The sequence below is a fragment of the Aphis gossypii genome, chromosome 2 (genome assembly GCF_020184175.1).
Source record: "Aphis gossypii isolate Hap1 chromosome 2, ASM2018417v2, whole genome shotgun sequence".
NCBI classification, from domain to species: Eukaryota; Metazoa; Arthropoda; class Insecta; order Hemiptera; family Aphididae; genus Aphis; species Aphis gossypii.
In genome coordinates, this window is record NC_065531.1 from 15498697 (window position 1) to 15520792 (window position 22096).

The window sequence follows — 22096 nt, forward strand, 5'->3', positions numbered from 1 at the left end:
ACTATTATATCAATAACGTACTTAGTATATTATATAATATGCCGTTTGGTTCCCAGTAAAATTCAACAATTCACCATATAACTCGCCTTATAATGTTAGTCGGTTATCACGCTTACGTTTTATGTTTCTTGATTGAAGTAAAACGATGTTTATGATTACAGCTGTAATGAGACCATATGAGGGCAATTACGACGTCGATTGTCCAGTGGACTCCAATTACTGTGGCGACTCGGAAGAAGAAGACCCAGAACGATTGTTAGATGTTTGGCTCGGTGAATTGGACTCGTTAGCTTCGGTAAATATATAATTTATAATATATACATACGCCGTTATTGTTAGAATATATACTGATTAATGTGTTATTCAGCATTGTCAATAGCTCTAGGCGTTTGTTAATTTTTGCGTGTTGTTTCAAAATGACTCGGTGTTTTAATTATAATCAATAAAAAAATTCCGTCCGGGAATATATAAATATATATATATATTATATTTCTGCTTTTTGAAATAAACCGTATATTCGTTTGCAACAGCTATTCGCTTTATTTTTGCATATTATAAAAAATAAAAAACAATTAAATGATGCTTACAAATTTAAAAAAAAAAGTTTTACAACTTGTCTTTAATTGGGAATAGCTGTTAAAAAAAAGATGGTGTTAAATGTTGATATCAATGAAAAAAACTCAAATAGAATTACAATTAGAGTTCCAAACACACTACAGTAGAAATCGATAGTTTGTTTACCAAGCCTAAAAACTATTCTAGCAAAATTTTATCAAAACAATAGATTTTGAGAGACATATTTAATGTCGTTAAACAAAAAAAAAAAAATGTTTGATTAAAATACTAGTAATCAAAATAATACTGCGTAGATGTGTATGTTCAATATATTGTACCTTCAAAGTAGTCCAGTAAAATTTTGATTTATCTAGGTCAATGATGGTTCTCAACCTTTTTGTATTCACTGTTCATTGGTGTTTTATAAAAATCTCGTGGGGCCTACAATGCCAACAATACCTACATATTATAATATGTACCTATAAATTATTTATATTTTAATTTACTGTTGCACACCGGTTGAGAACTACTGATCTAGGTGACTATTTGGTAGTGTCCGGCTAATGCCTATCGCAATCTAAAATTATTTTGATTAGAAATAGGTTTATTGTTTTAGTAATAGATAATTGTAGATAATGTTTATAGAACTGTAGATGTATAAACAGTGTTTCTTTATGAGAAATTTTGTATTCAAATGTCAAGTAATAATATTTAATATTTATAACATGTATGGCGTACAGTTTACTATAATCTTAAGCAACTTTTTATTTTTACCGCCTGTTGTAAAATGTAAAAAAACTTTTGTGACTAAAATTAATATATATAACCTTTAAAAAAAAAACGTAACGTTATAAGTTATACGCTACATAAAACTTTTGCGATGTTCTTTTTTCCCGAGAAAAACATTTTATCAACATAATATAATATAAACATAATAAACTGAGGAAAATAAAACCTATCGTTGTAAAACCTATGGTGTAATCACCTTCTCGCCGATCTAAAATCTAGAAAAATCATCTATATAATAATATAATATAATTTAAGGATCGATTTATATTATTATTACTTTATAATGGTGTTATAGCGTGTAGATTGAGTGCTTTTCAAGGTGTGACTAAAATATATGTATTGAAATGTTATAAAATGTGAATAGTATTTTTTTTTTTTTTAAACAACATTTATTTTATTACGTTTTACGATTTGGGCGTGACGCGTCCACGAACTCCGCAGCAGCATGCAACCCTCCAATCCCAAAAGACATTTTATTAAATGGAAATAATATTATATTAGGTACATGTCTCAGATCTCGCTAAATATATATTACAAAAATTGCATAGTCTATATACCATAATAAAATCAAATTTTTTCGTTGCGATAACATTAATGCGTATGACCAATTTCTCCATAATATTATATTATATTTGTGAAGTGTTATAAAAACGGATTGTTATGTACCCAATAATATAAAATATAAAAAAAATCGATCAATTTTATTATTGATACAAAAGTAACTACAGCACCTACTTGCTAAAATATGACATTATAGTATCATAGTGGGAATAGATTCTCATAAAAAATATTCCCTCTAACCTACCGTGCATATGGATTCGAGATGTATTGTTTATAAAGAAACTGTTGATTTTAGAAGTGATCTAAAATAGATAACATGAATCTAGCAAAATGTGAAATGATTAAAAAAAAGGTTAAAAAAGCTTTCTAACAATTTGTAGAAAAATCAAAGACTTGAGACGAAGCAGCATAGCTCACTGAATATATAGTGTAGGTATTATTATATAGTAAAGTAAGCTATAACTTATAATAATGATTGAAGTTGGAAATACAAGATACGCACACGAGGAGTACTTAAGAGAAAATGATATGAGATATGCAAGTATAAAATAATAGATATAGTTATAATAATATTGTCGTTATTTCTAATAATTATTTTTATTATTTCGCCCCCCCTCCCCATCAAATTTAGTTTGCTCCTGAACATTTGATGTGGCACGGGTCTGGTCCGAATAATAGCATCGACAACAAATATAACCATAACAATAACACATACAACGTACTCATATAGGTACACTCAAAAAACTGCTCGACGAATATAATAATATATTTATCTCTGTCTCTCGATCAACAAGTCCGTCACGGTTATGTAGGGATTTCGATCGTCAAGGACGATTTTGCGGGTCACGTATGGAGTATATAGGTATATAGTGTGTATATGTATCTAGGTAGAACCCATAAGTATATTAATATTCGGCCCGTCAACAGATGGCATGCGCCCTTATTACGGCGGCGGCAACAGCAGCTGCAAACCTATATCCTTGCCCCGCGCCGACGTGTGCACTGCACGTGTCTGGTCTTCGGCGGGGCAGGTGGCGCGTGTTGTAAGCACGACCAGGCGAGCGGTATGCGCACGACCGCACCTGGCCAGGTGTTCTGCGACGGTTTAATGTCCATGATTTATACTTCACTTACCGTCCGCCGTGTGTGTAAAATAGGTGTATAACACCCGGGTCAATTAAGTCGGCGGCGAGATGTGATTAGAAAAAAATTGATGCTGCTGCAGGACACGCGTTAAATCTGTTCGGCGAAACCCGAACTGCAGGCTCCGGATTTGGTTTTCGTCCACCGCGCAATACAAACGCGTTATGATTTTGTTTGGTTTTAGACAGGCACACGCGATCAACTCTTTCATATAATAAATAATATTATAATATAATAAAGTATATAGTATATTATAATTGTGTGTATTTGGTATAATAGGTTATCAAAACAAAAACGATCCAAATATCGGAATTTAAATAAGTTCGTTATTAGAGGGAAAAAATATGTGTGTAAGCATGCCGGATGAATCACCCTGCTGCAGTGTGTAATGTGTATGAACTATAAAGGATCGCCCGAGGGATCGCCTTTTAGTGATTTTACGTTAATGATTCTGTTCTCATGTAAACACCGATAAACTGCACAATGTATATTGTACGCACAGATAGTGTACAATATATTATACTTTTATGCACTATCGGCCGCCATTATCGGGGTTACATTATGTATTGTTCGACGTTTTTTGACTGAATATAGACATGTGTGGCACATCCCGCGAGGATACGATTACCCGCCGTACAATATGTATACTGTTCGCAGCGTGACATTATGGACTTGTTATTGAAATACATAAATTCGTGTTTGCGTCGCGTCGTTTACAAAGACCCCAGAATACAATCCATAAGTAAGCAATAGTTTAAGACGTCCGTCCCTTCGATTGAGACGGTTTATAATGTTGCGGCAATTTTATTTCGTTTTGATTAACTACACGTGACAATGAAATAACGGCGGTGGCGCAAGATTGTTATGCAACAATGCGCGCACTCGATTATCATTTTTAAGCGATTCACAAATATATTAAAAGTAAGTCATATAAAGTTATTTATTGGTTCTATAAACATTCAATTAAAATCCAGCATCGTTTAACTGCCACACATACGACATACTGAATTACATCGGTTATCTTTATTACGGGTATAGAAAGTATGATATGTAACAGTTTCTTAATAACTGGTTTCAAATTTAATGATAATTATACTGTAAATTATAATACAGTTAGTTGGAATATTATACTTAAAAAAATAAATGTACTACTCGCTTCGCTCACCTCTGAACTGCAGGGATAGTGGTGCGTATTCATATAAGTTATTTTACATGCTATAGTACACTGTACTATATTTCCTATCATATTCAAAAAACAATGTTCGAACTCAGAAAATATCAAGATTATTAAAAAACGTATTCACGCTTACATTTCTTTGTCGGCTTTCAAAATTTCATTTATATAACTTACTTGTTAAAAATGTCATCAGATCTCTAATAAAAAATTGCAAATTTTAACTCGTTTTAACTACTGGAAAAGTGTTTTGCTTTTTAAAACTATAATACACATTTTCTAAAGTTACGATGTGCATTATTTTAATATTTAAGAAATATCGACTGAATAGTTACGACTGTCGACTACTATATTTTGCATTCCACCGGAAATATAAAAAACTATCATCGTCATTATTTATAACTATATATATATATATATATGTGTCAATTAAGTTTATGCGTTTCTAGAAATAAAGATAAAGATAAATAATCATACGAGCTTATTATTTCAACTTACATACGACGTGGTCCCATGAAACACGCATGTTTGAGACTATTTTAAATAGAGTTTATAACCGCTGTATAACTTTTGATGACATTTAACATTAACCACGCTGCAGTCGTGTAAGGTTTTAATAAATAAAAGTTATTTAATGAAATTTATGACGATATAATATCCTTAATAGTTCCAAAGGACAGAAATTGTCATCCATTCCAACAACTGTCCATTATCAGTGCAGCACATTAATTTTAAAATCGGAGTTTTAAAAAAATTAAAATAGTGTACTTATAATACCTACTAAATTTTTTTTTGCTAAGAGCTTCTATTATTGTATAACATTAATTTTTCTAATTAACTCTAGTAGCATTTTATTGTCTATTTATTATTTGGGCTTTGTTACACTACGGTAATTAGCAAAAATCGATAAAATAAGCCACGAGCGAGGTCGCACTTTATGAGCGTTAGGTTAGGACGGTTAAGTAACTCTATACGGAGTTCAACAATCACTCAGGATCTGAAATAAAACGGTCCCTTCGTCATTCATAGGCCATTTCATTTGTGGTGGGTATACGTACTTCCAACGTCGAGTTTTATTTTTATTGTTATATACCCAAGTCTTAATTGTTTTTCATTCTTCCGGGCGCCAACGTTATTTTGAAAAAATTTATCGATCGGCTGATAATAATAATTCTAAACTCGATTGTGCTCTATACGACCACCACCATCAGTTGAATCGGGAAAAGCTGAGGCGGTCATCAGTCATCACGTTGTTGATGTATTGCATTTCCGCCTGTCTCGTTCGCGTGACAGCTTCCTTTATGTAATATTGTGTATACATATAATAAATATAACAATACACACATTGCGTTGTGTGTGAATAGAGTGTGTTTATAATAAAATATGTATCATGCACTCTGCTGCAGTTATCGACGATGACCGCGGTTTTCCGGTTTTCGCGCAAGTCGTTAGTCATCGCGACTTGGACATAATGTAAAACGACTACATTCCCTCACGTCACCCCGCCGCCGACGGTCCACTCATTATCCGCGGAACTATTACGTTACAGTCGTGTCTTGTACGATACGATTGCGTTTTCGCCGCGCTATCGCGGAAAGTCGTCGACACGCGAATCCTGCAGCAATACCTAATAATAATAATAATAATGACGACGATAATATTATCATTATTATTATATTATATTTTATCACGGGCCTTGTTAGACGCTGTGTTTCTACACACACGTATTTATTTATTACAATGGCGTGTGCACGTCGTAAGTCCGACTGGTTTATTGTGCGCGGCGGTCGTCCTCGCAGCGTGTGTCGCGTTATCGTCGTTGCGTCGTCGACCGCGATGATGGCGCCTGCTTACACGAGTCTTATTAATTCTCGTTGCACAGGTACGTTTGAAATAAATAAAAAAAAAATAGGTACATTAAAATAAAAAATATAGCCGCCGACCGTCTGGTCGGCCATATGGCGGTGCCAAATCGCAAAAAAGCCACACACACGCACGAGATTTGTTGTTTATCGAAATCCGTGCAACGCGCATTCCCCGCAGAAGGGCGAATAATAATAATAATGTCGGGGACGACGACGACGACGATGATAATAACAATTAATAACAACGCGCGGTGGAACCACAGGTAACCGACGCGCTTAAACCGTATAATATACAATATATATTATTCGTTAAACATATATATATACACGTACACCCGCGTACCAAACACATAACAACACGAAGTAAACGAGTTTCGATGTCGGCCGAGAATCGGATTTCGAGTATTATTACTAGTTGCGTGAACATCTGCCGCTCATCGATCGTCTACGGCGGAGTAAATATACGGTCTCTCTCTCTCTCTCCGGATCGCTTCTGCTGCTGCTGCTGCTGCTGAATCTGGTGTCTCTCTGTCGGGTATACCTACATTGTGTGCTACTCTGCGGGCGGGACATGTGTTGGACTCGCACTCACGCACATGCACCGGCGGTCTCTTCGAGATTGCACCTGGCGGACCCGAACGTATATGCCGCGCGCGGCAGCTGCTCCGGTCCCCGAGACACCCGGTCGTAGTCGCTCATCGCGATCCGACGACCGGCCACCCATCCCGAGACCCGGAATCAGTTCTCGACCGACGTCCGCGGACTACTCATCGCCGGCGCAATGTTCTCGTGCAAGACCCGGTACGCTTGCGGCGGCCGGAGCCGGCAGCAGCACAGCGACAGCGACGAGGACGGCAGCTATGGGTTCGGGGCCGTGGGCAACCGGACCAGGGCAGCAGCCTCCGCGTCGTCGTGCGGAGGTCAAAAGCCTTCCGAAGAAGAAGAAGGAGACTATCACATTTACGGCAACCTGACGTTCGGTTACAAGCCAATATTGAAGACGAGGCTGTCGAGCGCCGCGAGTTCGGTTCGCCGACGGACGCCCGTCAAGCGGACCGTTAGCTTTTCCGGCGTGCAAAGGTCTCCGCCGTCCCCGCCGTCGCCGCTCAGACGTCGCAACAGCTACCGTCCACCGCCCCCGTGCTATTCCGTGGCCGTTCGCCGCGCCTCCAGTTTTTCCACCACCCGGAAAAACGCGGCCCAGATAATCGCCCAGAGGCAGCGCATGCCGTTGCCCGGCGAACGGGTTTTCGCGTTGCCACTGCCGCCGTTACCCGCAGACGGACGACGCGTTTTCCCGACGCCACCGCTGCAACCAGCAGACAAACGATTCCTCTTCCCGTCGCCACTGCCGCAACCCGCAGACAAACGACCCGTTTTCTTGTCGCCACTGCCGCCGTTACCCGCAAACGAACGACGCGCGAACGGCTGCAGCGACGTTCCGCCACCCTCCTGCACCCTACACACCAGCCGAGTGGTCGTCGACGTGCACAAGACTTCCGATAATCGCCCGAAAACGCCCACGACCGCGATCGCGCCTACTGCAGTAAGTACCATATTATACTCGAACGAGCGTTTTGCTCGCGAGGTCGTTGAAATTACTTTTTTCCTCTATACGCGTCTTCCTCGTCACTATATATGTATATGTCTTTACTTGACGTGTGTTACACCATCGTCGTCTTCGTCGTTATATTATTGTTACTGTTTCTCAGACTCGGCACACGCGTGAAAAGCGCGCACGTAACGTACTTTTCCTTTTCGTTTAAGTACGTTTCAATAGCAGTGAAAATAATAATAATATACGGTATAATGCATATATCATACATAGATGGTGGGCACCACGCCTATTGCGTGCTCTCCGGTGTTTTTTAAATTATAGTTGTGACAATTACATTATTATTATTATTATTATTATAGTTGTTGTTGTTGTTGGTGTCGCATATTATATACGACTCAAGAGCACGTATATAATATATTATACAATAATAAAATATTATGTATAGTAGCCGGTGCAGGTTCCTGATTACCGAACGCGCCTTGTAGGATAATATATTGTGATATTCGACTAAAAATAAAATTATACCAATTCAACACGTCGTCACTGCAGGACTGGAGGCCTGACTCTGAATCACGGATTAGAATATATTATACACTTGATAAGATTATTTAAGACGTATCAAATTAAATCTATCACATTAACATTCTAGAAGTTTGAGTAAATAAAAATAAAATTTAATAGAATAAGCCATCGAACAGTGCTTCTGTGTGTAAATTGGGCGGTTGTGACTTAAGGAATTAAAGTGGGAATGGTTATCCTTATCAAATAGAATGATTTCTGCAGAAGTAGTTCCTACGTCTACGTGTGTTCGGAGTCCAATTTAGGAGTACAATCTTTTGAATTTTCGTATAATATAATGAAGTAATTATTGCTATATAATGTTGATAGTAATAAACTAATAATAATAAGCATTTCCAATGTGTGTATATACTCGTATGTTAAGGTAAAAGATGTTATCTAGGTATGTCTTGTCTTGCATGAAATTATATAATAATATATAATATGCATTTATCATGTAATATTTATATGTGTGATGGCCACCTAACACCTTTCTGTCGGAAATCATCATTTATTTATTTATTAATGCGTAAACATTTTTTTATCATATCAAATTGTACGTATTATAATATTGTTAATTATTATGAATTATGAACGAGTAAAATACAAAAATAAGAATTCATTAGTGGCGCCATCTATTGAATCTATCCACTGAATATTTTAAATTATTTATACAAAATAGTAAATACACACATTTTACAACAATAACAATCTATCAGTAAACAATGTAAGTTTCATAGTTCAGTGACAAACCCCAATATTAATCAAACATTTATTTAAAAATGAACTATTTTAATCACATTGACATTAACATTATAAAAATGTAGTATTATTTAAATATTATTTTCATAGATAATAAGATTTACGTTAAAAATAAAATATTTAATAACGACGTGGTGAGATAATTCAGAAATTCCGTTATTATAGTGATACGGTATCACTGCTGATACCATGGTAGTTATTAGATGTCGAAAAAATCCTGAAAAAAATAACGGAACGTCACCCCTGCCATCACTGCAAACCGATCAAAACGAGTCAATATAGTTCTCGCAATTTCGTATTATACATACACAAAGTTGTATTAATAAGTGCTTGTGATGCATACATTTTTTTTTTTTTTTTGAGATAATATGTAAAACGTACAAAAATTACATCCTCCTCCCCCGCTTCAAACACATAGTCAATTACGCCACCGGTCTTACGTCGTGCGTTTACATTAATAATATTTTAATATAGGTACGCTCTAACTAATTATTAAACGAATATTCGGTGGTTTAATGGACGAGATACCATCTATTTACTTATTATTATGCATCGCGTATGGCATGATAATGGTAATCATCGTTACGAAAATATATATTATTATAATATATAGAGGAACGCGAAGAACAATGGCGCATTAAAACATTATATAATGTATTATAGGCTTTCGAGTCTTAAAAAAAAAACGCATAATTTTAATCGAGTCAGTTGACCTAACACAATGAGTATATAGGGATCATTGTTTCCTTTTTAATTGAAAACATAATGTTTTTTTTTATTTGTATATTTAAAGCGAGTGGTGACCGCGCGCGCCGTCTGCGCTGTATATGTACCGTATGCATATTATATTATGCGGGGTTGAGTTATACTTTATATTAACGAGTAAATACTTTTTTTTTTTTATAGAACTATCGCGTTGTTTAGGAACCGATACTTATAAGTTACAACGCTCATCCGTTTAACGCCTTGCTTGTTATTATTATCATCGGGCCGACGTCTAGCAATGACGATAAATTAATCAAAAAATCGCGTGAGCAATATAATTTTATACTGTGTACGCTACAGTTTAACTGCGTGCTGTAATAATATACGTTCGGTTCGAGAATATAACTATAATTTTTAAACTTGCGCCGTTCACAATAAACACACAAACGCCGCCTCTGCTTCGATCGTTGTTAAAAATGTCAAATTTGCAAAATATAGCGTTGAAATAATATTGAAACGTGTGCGCGTGATTATAAACTTAGAGAACAGGGTTTTAAAGTTTTTACACGTATTTATTGACCTTATGCAGCTTAACGGGGGTGAAAAATGTAGACGACTTATTCGTGACAAAAGTTGTAGAAAAAATGTATCTTGCATATTAATGCGTATTTTGAAAGAGGATATTCAGCAAATATTTCTTGGTTATAAGAATAATTTATTGCGCTATTGTCGATAAATATATATCATACTTGTTCATTTTTCTAGCTGTAGTTGTTCTTTTGACGCAGAAAAAACACGTTTTTAATTTAAAAATGAAAAATAATAGAATAATTATATTATTTTATATATGATCTACAATAAATGAATAATACATTTAAATATTATGATAATTTTTTAAGTTTGAAGTAAACATATACAATATACTATTTATACTTATTATGTTTCTTAGGTATAGTAACTTTTTTTACAAAGTTTTATAAACTATTTGAAGTAAAAAATCCATATTTTCAACATTTTTTTCAGTTTAAAGACTATGATTAGGAGAATATAATATTTTAAATCCTCTCTTTACTTACAATATAATATTATATATATATAATATAATTGTTTGCGTCAGATTATAATTTAAAATCATATACGTCGGAATCTTGCGTGCGCTAGAAACAACGGTACTCTATGTAATAAACGGTTGAAAGATAATATAATAACTATATCGATGGGGGAAAAAAATTGAAAAACTTCGTTTCTTTCAGTCGTGTGTTCGTAGTTGGGGATTTTAGTAAAATAGAATATACGAACCGAGGCGGATTCGTTGTATTGGCCGCGAGGGGGAACAGTCTCGTTTGTGAAGAAGTTTTGACGTCGCACGAACAAAAACCAAAGTATAATAATAATAATATGTAGGTATATAATATGAAAACCAAAAACGTCTGAGGGTTGTTCCCCTCGCCACTTACATGCAGGTGGTTCGTGTATGGTTGTGTGCGCATAAATCGAAGACGCGTACCTACTGCACACGCGTATAACTATATATACCTATCATTGAATATTTATTCGATTACGTTCGACTGATGGTTTTTGTTATTATATTATTATTGACGTTTTTAACATTTTTTTTCTGTTTTTGTTTTGTAGAGTTTGGATAAAAGCCCTTCCAAGCCAGTCGACAATGTCGTTTTGAAAGCACCCAACGCCACAGACATAGCTGGTCAGCGGATGGATTCTTATAGATTTTCAATGGCAAATTTAGAAGGTAAGATCGCTGATACAAACGCGATGCCGTTATTATAGCTGCACGCATAACATAGTCGCCGCCGTCGTCACTACGCAACGATGTTTAATAACGTTCCGTTCGTTTTTTTTCACCTTTCAGATACTCAAGACGTAGACTTAGACGCCGTGTTGGGAGAGCTATGCGCCTTAGAATCCCAATACCAGAGCACGAATAGTCTATTGGATTCGGAAAAAAACGGTATGTAAATCGTATTATTGTCGTCCGTTTCGCGTTTATAAAATATAAAAATATATAAATGACAATAATGACCATTTTATTGTTTATTACAGATTACAATACAATAAACAGGATGCTGTCAAATTCAAATCAACCGGGAACAGGTAAAACCCGTCATATTATTTGAATATCAGCTGTTATTGTGTTGCACCGCGATTTATTCACGCAGACAACAACCGCATAACCCCTTATCGTTATTATAATTCCCCGGCGGGCGGCGTGCATTTCGGGTTTTCTGATTGTGCGGCAAATCAAAAAAAAATCTTTTCTTTATAATTTTTTTTTTTTTACGCAGTAGATATATATATAGTCATTTCCCATTATATTATTATAACTTACTCACAATACTGTTATCGTTCCAATAATAATACGACGTCTGGAAGGGTCAATATCAGAATAGAGGCACCTGGCCAACGTGTATAGTAATAATAATAATAATAGTTTCGCCACTATTCTATACTCTGGACCAACAATCGCGGTTTCATTTTTGGCCATGGTTCAAATGGTAATGAATCAAAGAGACGATTCGTGACATTCGGTCTCTTTATACGTTTAAACTGAGTGGTAAGCCCAATTCTTTGGACTTTACCCAAATCTGATAATGTTATAGTCACTCGGGGGAATACCCTTGTAGATAAATCGCATCAGTCCGATTTCACTTATCCCTTTTTTTATTCATCACGTTTTTATCCCGATGCGTATTCCACCACGACACTATTATGTATAGGTCTACACCGTATAAATATAATATACTATAATATAAATCAAAGTGTTTAACTTTACTTTTTTTTCTAGTGAGGACCGATAGTCCGGATAACGATTCCGCGTTCTCTGATTGCGTATCGTTGTTGTCGAGCAGCGAGAGTTCAGCTTCGAGCGGCACTACCAATCACTCTGGAAACAACAAAGTATGTAATATTATTATGCAGTTAATCGGTTTTATATTATTTATTTAGTGTCATTATTGTGCATATTAAGCATATCACATTCTATCGTAAACTGTCATCCAGCTATATAATATACATTATCGATTATTACAATATTATATTACGCATTGTGCCGCGTCGACGGAATCGTTTTAATGATTGTTGTTCGTGTTTGTGCGCAGGAGTCGTCTAAAGCGGATAAAATCCGTCTGGCCCTACAAAAAATGAAAGAGGCCAGTGTGAAGAAACTATTCATCAAAGTGTTCAACGACGACGGTGGAGCAAAATCGTTATTGGTCGATGAGGGTATGCGCTGTAGTTACGTGATGCGATTGTTAGCCGACAAACATCACATTAATCTCGGACCGCGCTGGGGGCTCGTCGAACATCTGCCGGACCTTCATATGGGTATGTCAACTAAAAAAAAAAAAACCAACCATATTTTTGCAACACGTGTTAAATTTCTGTTTTTTATTTTTCTTTGTATACGTTTTTTTAGAACGCGTTTACGAAGAACACGAGTTGCTAGTAGATAATTTAATGCTGTGGACCAGAGATTCCAAGAACCGTTTATTGTTTGTCGAGCGGCCCGAGAGGACGTTAATATTCGAAAATCCGTCGTTGTTTAATACCAGCACTCAGTCGCTCAGCCACGCGACTAGTAACTTTGCTCAAGTAAGTACAACAATTATATACTTGAAATCTAACAATAATATTTTAGAAACAATCGTTTGTTCGATTATGGCTTCTTTCTCATTCGTTAACGAAAGAACGAAGAATGTTCAGATCATTTAAAAATTATCACGTGTGGTATAAATTCAAAAATATTATTATTACAATTTGTAAACTAACTTGTAATATTAATATCTACTGATTATGATTTGATATGCGTTCTAACTATTTGAAAAAAAAACCGTCGTTTTTAAATATTTTTGATTATATATTTTTAAATGCGTACGGTATTTTTGTTCATATAATAAGTCACTCGTCAAATCGCAATCCACCTTTGTAACACTTATATTATACGAATTATGTATAACATCAGAGTTCTTTTTCTTTTTGCTAACTCGTGGTTTTTCTTTTGGTTTGTAGGAATACTTTTGCAACGGTGGACTCCCAAGCGTCGAAGGCCCGCTGTACATCAAGACGGACTCGAGGAAGGGCTGGAAGAAGTACCACAGCGTGCTCAGGGCTTCGGGTCTGTACTATTACAAGGACAAGGCGTCGCGATCACCGAAGGACCTCGTTTGCCTGGCCACGTTCGACGTGAACCAGGTGTACTACGGCGTGGGCTGGCGTAAGAAGTACAAGGCGCCCACCGAACACTGTTTCGCGATCAAACACCCGTGCTTGCAGCAACCCAAGTCGACCAAGTACATAAAGTACGTGTGCGCCGAGGACGAGCGAACGCTGCAAAAGTGGATGTCGGCCATACGGATCGTCAAGTACGGACAACAATTGCTCGACAACTACGAGTCGGCGCTGGCAGGCGGTGACGGCGGCGACCCTACGCAAACGTCGTCGTCGTCGACGATAATGTCGCCGACCGCGGTGTCACCATCGTCCGGTGGCACTTCCGGATCGACGGGACGTGGGTCCGTGGGACTCGACGACGACGACGCGGCCACCATGATGCTGGACGATGGCGAGAGCGGACTGTCGTCAGACTCGGGAGGTTCGTCGTCCGGTTGCGACGTGGCGTTCGAGTCGGACTACCCTCCGTGCGGCACCATCAAACGGAAGCCGCCCAAACTTCCACTGACGGCCACCACGCGTCAGCTCGCCTGTTCCGCAACAGAGACGTCGGCGTTTGCATCGAACACGGCGACTTCCGGCCACCAACAAAAGCCCGTCAAGTCGGTCAAGTTTGCCGACCACCACCTGCAGCAACCGCCGTCGTACCAACACCACCAGCAGCAACAGCAGTACCTGCAACAACAGTACCAGCTCCAGCATCACCATCACCACCAGCAGTTACAGCAGCAGCACCACCTCCAACAGCAACAGCAACAATTGCAACATCAACAGCAACAGTACCACCACGTACAGATGATGCAGCACCGACGGACGCCTAGTCTGGAATCGTTGCCGCCTCCTCCGCCCGAACTGTTGGCCGACGACGACGACGAGCTGATGAACTCCGTGCCACCCCCGCCGCCCAAGCTGCTGTCGCCGCCCAGCACGGCGTTCCTGGCCGACCTGCACCGAGTCGTGTGCAAGAAGTGGCAGGTGGCGCAAAAGTGCAAGCTCGACACGATGGCCACGCCGCACGAAGTCCTGGGTTTCCGGGACCCGGCCCTCGGAGGGCTCCAACCGCAGTACGCCGCCGCCGACGGCGCCAACAACAACGCTTACAGCCGCGAGGCGAACGTCAGCAATTGGGTGGCCGAACACTACGGGCCCAACAATCTGTACGAGAACGTGTACCCCAAACAGCAACCCTCGGGTCCAGTCCCGGCTTGTTCGTCGCCGCCACCCCCGCCGCCGCCGCCAACGGCCCAGCATCTCCTCCGCGGGACCAGCAACTGCAAGATCAACAAGCGACCTCCTCCGCCGCCACCCCCGAGGTCCGAGAAGACGCAACTCACCACCGTCGTCTCGTAACGAGTCGTAGTCCGTCATCGTCGTCGTCGTCCGACTCGCTCTCCGTTCGTCTTTCACGCTTTCGGTTTTTGTCGCGTTTCTATGATTTACCACACCGTTAGTCGTCTCGTCCGCTTCGTGTACTATTTATATCTACTCATATTATTATTATTACTATTTTTTTTTTCTATACGATCGAAACATTTTTGTTAGATACCTATTGTTTTTTTGTTCGATTTATATAGTAATAGTACAATATATAGTAGTACCGCTATAGTGAATATTGGAAAACTTGTCCTGGATTGGCGCCGAAGTCGTACTATTACGTGATGCGTTGCAACCGACTACTAAGCAGGCTGCGTTTAAAACTGCAATTATTATTGTACGCGTTTGAGCCGTCTCGATTAAACTCTCGATTGTTTTGTCATGTCAACATGTTAGTCACCGAAATGAACTACGGCTTAATTATTTTGGTAATAAATGTCAACTTAGCTATGCAATCATGACAATTGATAAAGTCAATATGATAATACCATAGATTTGTTTACTTTATTCCATTTAGTATTTAAGTTGATTTCTGGTGGCAAACTATCCTGATTGTTTATTTTTTTTTTGTTGCCACTGGCGTCCAAAGAAGGCAAACACATCATATGGCGTCTTCTTTTACTCCTGTGTTTTGCTTTTATTTATTAATTTTTCTTTCTATGAATAATAATATGTTACTAAAAGACTGTATTTTTATTTTATTTTTTTGTGTTGATAAATAATATCATAATTGTTTATATACATTTATATTATATGTTAATTCGTAATGGTATTACAAACATAATATTGCAGTTCTGATATTGTCTTTGTTGCAATAGTATCGTAATTGGTGCTTAATTTATATATTCATGTAATAAATACATAATAATGTATGTAATATGTTAACATTTTTTTCTTCATATCATAACGTTATGTTACATGGTACGGTGATTATTATTATTATTATTTTGCCCGAGTCTTCGAGAACATTTATCTTTTTATTGTACATTAATTTCCAATCATTATGTTTTTAATTTTTTTTTTTTATATATATTATATTATAACTATAATAATTATAAGTTATAACAAATAAAGTAATTTGTGACTTTTATTGTAAATCAAGTGTAAAAAATTATTTTATCACCATCGATGATGCTGAAGATAGGTATAATATCTTCTCATTTTTTAGAAAATTATATTTTGCCATGATACTATCTATTGGCTATAGCGTATGCCATAAATTTTGATTCATTAAACACTCAACAAATTCCATTTTGTTCTAAATGTTGCTGTATTGGTGTAAATTCTAAATTTGTATTGATTAAGTCAATCTATATTATGCTATATATTCCTCCATTTTAAAAATGTATCAATTTTAATTACTGATAAAATGAGGAAACCAAATACTTCAAACATATAAAAATAATTTTAATTTTATAAAAATGTCAGATAAAATGCAATGAATTGTTTAACTGCTCAAATGCATACAGACCAAAACAGTCATAATTAATTTATTAAGTGTCTTTTTTACTTTTTATAATCACACAAAATTCAATAGATATCATTAACAATTTTTAATAGTCAAATTTTGTATAAAAAAAAAACTTATTGTATTTTACTCAAGTTTTAAAAAAATTGTATTTTTTAATATTATTGAAAAAATCTTGATGATAATTTGAATTGGTGTAAAACATTATTTAATTTATAGTTGAAATTGAGATCAATTATGATGTATGAACTCATTTGTAGTTTGTTCAAAAAAATAAATGATTGGTAAATCAGGTTAAGTAGAAAATGTTTTGATTTTTTAGAATGTTTTTATTGTTATCAAAGTTATTATTTAGATTAAATTTGATAGTCCTGTTGCTATGGAACATTTTTTTGGAAGGAAATTATTAATAATTATAGATATTATAATGTAATAAATTATATTCAAGCATATATTATAATTACCTTTGTTATGCACATGCAAGGCCATATCTGGAGGGGGGTACAAGGGTCCGGATACCTTCTACCCCGAAATTCCTTCAATATATTTCAAATGTTTAAAATAACTATTTTTTGTACCAACATTATTATTTTTAGTCATGAAAAAATGATTTATACTCCAATTAAATAACTATAATTTACTGTTTTCACATCATCATGGTTTTATATCATAACATATTAAAATATTATTATTGAACCTAATAATAGATTATTTGTTATTAATGGATCTAAATTTAATACAATTACATTATACATAATTTAACTCCCCGCTAAATTTTTTTCCGGATACGGCCTTGTACACATGCAAATATGCAATTCCAATCTTGAAATCCAAAGTCTATTTATACTCTTTTATATTATACCGCCGCACAGTCAATATTCGTTTGTACTTGGAATGTAGGTAAATATAATTTAAGTAATCAAAATTAGTGATTTGTTTTTATATAAGTATAAACTTAATAAAACTATAAAAATGACGTAGTTAAAATATTGAAAAAATAAAACATCAACAACAACCATTCTCCCTTGTTTATAATGGAAGACCAAAGTTCAATAGTTTCATTTTAATTTTTGTTTGCTGAATAATGTTTGATTTAGCAGAAATGTTTTTATTAATTGTTTTTATAAGCACATAGCAAGCCCATAGAAGTAGGAAATGCCATAGTGTATTATAGAAATTACTTCACGCTTGTAAATCATTTTGTAAATATATTTATTAAAAATATATAATGGTTCCTTTTCAAAAAAAAAAAAAAAATGTGATTTGAAAATGTGTTATTTTGTATAGGTATTATAAGAACAGATAAATCTTATCGATGTTATTGTTTTTTTAAATAGACTTATAATATGTTCAGTGTGACAATGCTTGTATTGTATAATATGATGTAGGCATTTTTTTTTATATGCAATGAAAATGCTGTAACTTGTTTTTTCAAAAATACGTTTTATACATAGAAAGTTAAAAACCTTTGAAAAAATACGTTTTTCATCTTTATAAAAAAGAAAATAATAAATATATGTATACATTATTACATGATATAATATTGTTATGATTATATTTTTTTAAACCCTTTCTTTTGGTTGCCTATTCAGAACCCCTCAAAAGAAGTGGGATTGACTATCAATTAATATGGTACTCAAAATCAAAAATATGATTTTGTACTTTTACAACATATTACATATTATATAACATTATTGTAATAAAAATACAATTATATTAGATTCATTAGAAATATTTTAAACTTAAAGTATAGTAATTTAGATTAAATTATTTAAAAGTTGTACAGTGAATATTATTTCAATAATAATATAATATGTCATATTGGTTATAAATGTGGTTTTCCGAATATGGTCATACAGTACTCTAGTTTTTGTCGTCGTGCAAATGTAAATTTTAATGTATTTACATATTATATTACATAATATGTAACTACATTAAATTAAAATAAAAATGTAATAAATATATTCAACGTGTCCCGGTGGAAAGTGACCAGTTGGCGCCATAGGATAGTATATTATACTATACGACCTGAAGTTGTAAAAAAAACAAATACCTATACTCTTTAAAAGAGAGGTGTAACTTTTTTTTTTTTTTTTAATTACCGGCAAATAAACTTTATTTTGAACTAAACTAAACCCTATGTTTGCTGATGTATCTCCAGAATGTTTTAACTTATACCTATCGTATTTTTTCTTTTTTGAATTTCCAAGTTATTTTATTGTGCTATCAACTATATAATACACAGAATTGAACCGGTAGTTTTTAAACATTGAATTAAAAAAAAAAAAATTAATTTCAGAAAATAAAATGCGTAGGAGTCTTAATAATAACGTATTTACTACAGTTTTTATTTTTATTTTATTATTATACTATTGAATAATATACCTATATAGATTTCCTTAGAAGTTTTGTTTTCGTATTTTCCATAATTTTCAATTAATATACTGCTAAATGTAATTAGCTTAGGAGTCTTAGAATCATTTATATTGGTTTATATATGATGTTAAATGGGGCAAACATTTTTCATACCGTGGCTCGTTTTAATATAAAATGTGTATAATACCATGATGAGTTTATTTTGTGTTGTATGTTCGTTAAAGTTTAGATTTTCACATCTAGATAGCAACTGTACGGCATGTTTGATTTTTATCAAAAACAACAAAAACAATTAAAATTTCATAGCAAAAAATTATAAAAAAGTTAGATTCACATTTATTTTAATAAGTACCAGTATAATACGGCTATTAACAATTTGGACTCAGAACAGGTTTTTTCTACTAGTACAAACAAACATAATACACAACAACACAATATGCTTATCTTAGGTAATATTAATTCTATGAAATTAAATATTTTAATTTTTAATATTTATAATAGTACCGTTTATACAATTAAATTAGATATTTTGTTTAAAGAGGTTTTTTTTCATGACTTAAGATATTATACTATCATATTTTGACGCCAGTCTGTCACTCCCCTCGCCTTCGTACACACTGTATACATGCGAAATTGATAAAAACTTATGCAAATTATATAATGATATTAGGTATTATACTATGTATACCATATTATAATTTTATACTGAACAAAAAACGTTTATGAGCTTAAATCTTTAAGTTACAATTTAATACTTTTATTGGTCGAAATAATTTTTTTTAATATCGAAAGATGTAGTGAAAATATCAGAGAATAAATACATGTAATGCATTTATATAATTTTAGTTTAATTTATTCTGGGATGGGTTTACGTTAAAATAATTGCTCAGTAGACAGTTGACCTTTAACAGTTTAGTCTAGCAAAGCGTATGACTTATACGATTGTACGTCATAAATATAAATCATAATGTAGGTACACGAGAATAATATGCCGAGCCGACTTCATATAATTCACAGTGCAAACATGGAAAAAATCAAATTATAATTTTCGTACCGTTATAATCATACACATATTATTATAATCGCTATCGTCGTCATCATTGATTAAACATACAATATATTTAATCTGTAATGTCTTCACACACATTTTTTTCCAAAATAAAATAAAAATAATTAAAAAATATCATGATGTACATTACGTAATAAATTATAATATATTATTCGTTATTCTTTTAAAACAAGGTAATTGAGACTTGTGTTAGATCGTGAACCAACGTTTTTTGAGGAATCCCTGTGACCGTGTGCCACTTTGTTCATCATACCTTGAACTTTAAAATTATAAATTATAATATATAATATTATTATAAGTTCATAAAATATTCAGAAAAATATTTTACTCGGGCCAATAAAAACAAATACATGTATTTTTTCGTATTCTAAACAGTTAGCTTAAAAATGATAACAATACTAAATAGGTAATAAAAGTAAAAATTTGTTAGTCAGTATAGTCATTGAAGTATATAGTTTTGTAAGAAATTAAAATAATGTTAAATTATTCGATGATTATGATTATCCATAAAAATTGAAATTAATATGAAATGAATTAAACAAACAAAATGAACTCAAGAAAAATGTATATATATATTAGCTAATAATAAAAATATTTTTAAAAAAATAAAAAATAAACAAAATATAACTTCTTTAAGAATTTTAAAAATGTTTTATTAATTGTAAACAAATTAAGATACTTGATTCGTTAGGGTTTTTACGAGTACACATACCTAATAGTAAATATAGATGAAGAGATTTTTTTTAAAACTACCTATATAGATTAATATTTTACAGTTGAATTTTTAAAATGCATTTAGAAATCGGAAATTTAGAACTGTCAATTCTTTCAAAATGGGCTTTCACTTTGCATTTCGATTATAATTCCAATATTGAAACTTCACTTTTACAGTCATCGGATCCATTAACTCGAATTACGAAAAAATTATAATTTATTATGATTTGTAATTGGGGCAACTATTATCTGATATCACTTAGTCGGTAGGTAATTAAGCCGAGCAGTTTATTTCGAAACGAACCAACAGCGTTTACATACTATGCAATACTGTTTCAAATTTTAAAAACACGTCCTCTCATTTAAAAAATATAACTTATATATTAAGATACACCATCTGGCGTCCATTGTGGTCGTCAATGAGTAATGACTATTGTTTACGAATTGGTGTTTTTGAAATATGAGGCCCAAAGATCACAGTTTTTATAGTATTACAATATAGATTACAACTGCAGGGAATAACAATATTGTATAATAGTTTATTTTTTTCATAACGTTTTATTTTTAAATTTTAAATGATATTACATGACAGTAATGCGTATTATAGCGTTCAGAGTTTAAACGGCTTCGAGAATCGGATTTCGATCACATTTTTTCAGTCTTCCGTCATAAAATTTCAAACCATATCCTAACTATTATTGTCATTTCCTATCACAGTAAAAACAACAATAATTGTGAATTTTCCACCGTCGCTCGCAAACAGTAGGCACGCCCGAATGTATGTAGTGTTAACGTGTTATTAATATTATTATTATTATTATTATTATTATTATTATGATGATGATGATGATGACCGAGTATCAAAAAGTTCACCGAGGGGTCACGGGTACCCAAATATTAATGGGCTCTCACTGGCGATTAAACGTAAAACGATGCCTATAATATAATAATAAATATATTATATTATACATAGTTAACCGATAAAATCGATCGTGTTATTATGATATATAACATAAAGGCTATTATTTTTTATTAAGCCGTTTTATTTTCATTATTTTGAACGAATATACTGATTATCGTTCGTATATAATATGTCTGATTCGAATTATTATTAATTATACGTTATAAAATACAGCGTACACAATACCAGGATGCAATCCTATACGGTATACACACTATATATGATTTTGTGATAATGAATAATACCTATAAAATATTTATAATAATAATTGTC

General features: G+C 34.2%; 1 protein-coding gene across 3 annotated transcripts in view; it reads left to right on the plus strand.

The window, feature by feature from the left end:
* Positions 1 to 18244, plus strand: part of LOC114128322 (amyloid beta A4 precursor protein-binding family B member 1-interacting protein) — a 42125-nt gene extending 23881 nt beyond the window's left edge. For 2 of the 3 annotated variants that reach the window (XM_050201419.1, XM_050201418.1), the window contains exons 2-9: positions 162 to 295; positions 11306 to 11423; positions 11544 to 11642; positions 11735 to 11785; positions 12477 to 12589; positions 12790 to 13015; positions 13107 to 13282; positions 13700 to 18244. In XM_050201419.1, coding sequence (XP_050057376.1) covers positions 167 to 295; positions 11306 to 11423; positions 11544 to 11642; positions 11735 to 11785; positions 12477 to 12589; positions 12790 to 13015; positions 13107 to 13282; positions 13700 to 15211 — 2424 coding nt within the window. In that variant the 5' untranslated portion in view covers positions 162 to 166 and the 3' untranslated portion in view covers positions 15212 to 18244. Of the gene's footprint in view, positions 1 to 161; positions 296 to 6674; positions 7634 to 11305; positions 11424 to 11543; positions 11643 to 11734; positions 11786 to 12476; positions 12590 to 12789; positions 13016 to 13106; positions 13283 to 13699 lie in introns of those variants that run through there. The other variant, XM_027992808.2, reaches the window with a different exon arrangement.
* The last annotated feature ends 3852 nt before the right edge of the window (positions 18245 to 22096 follow it).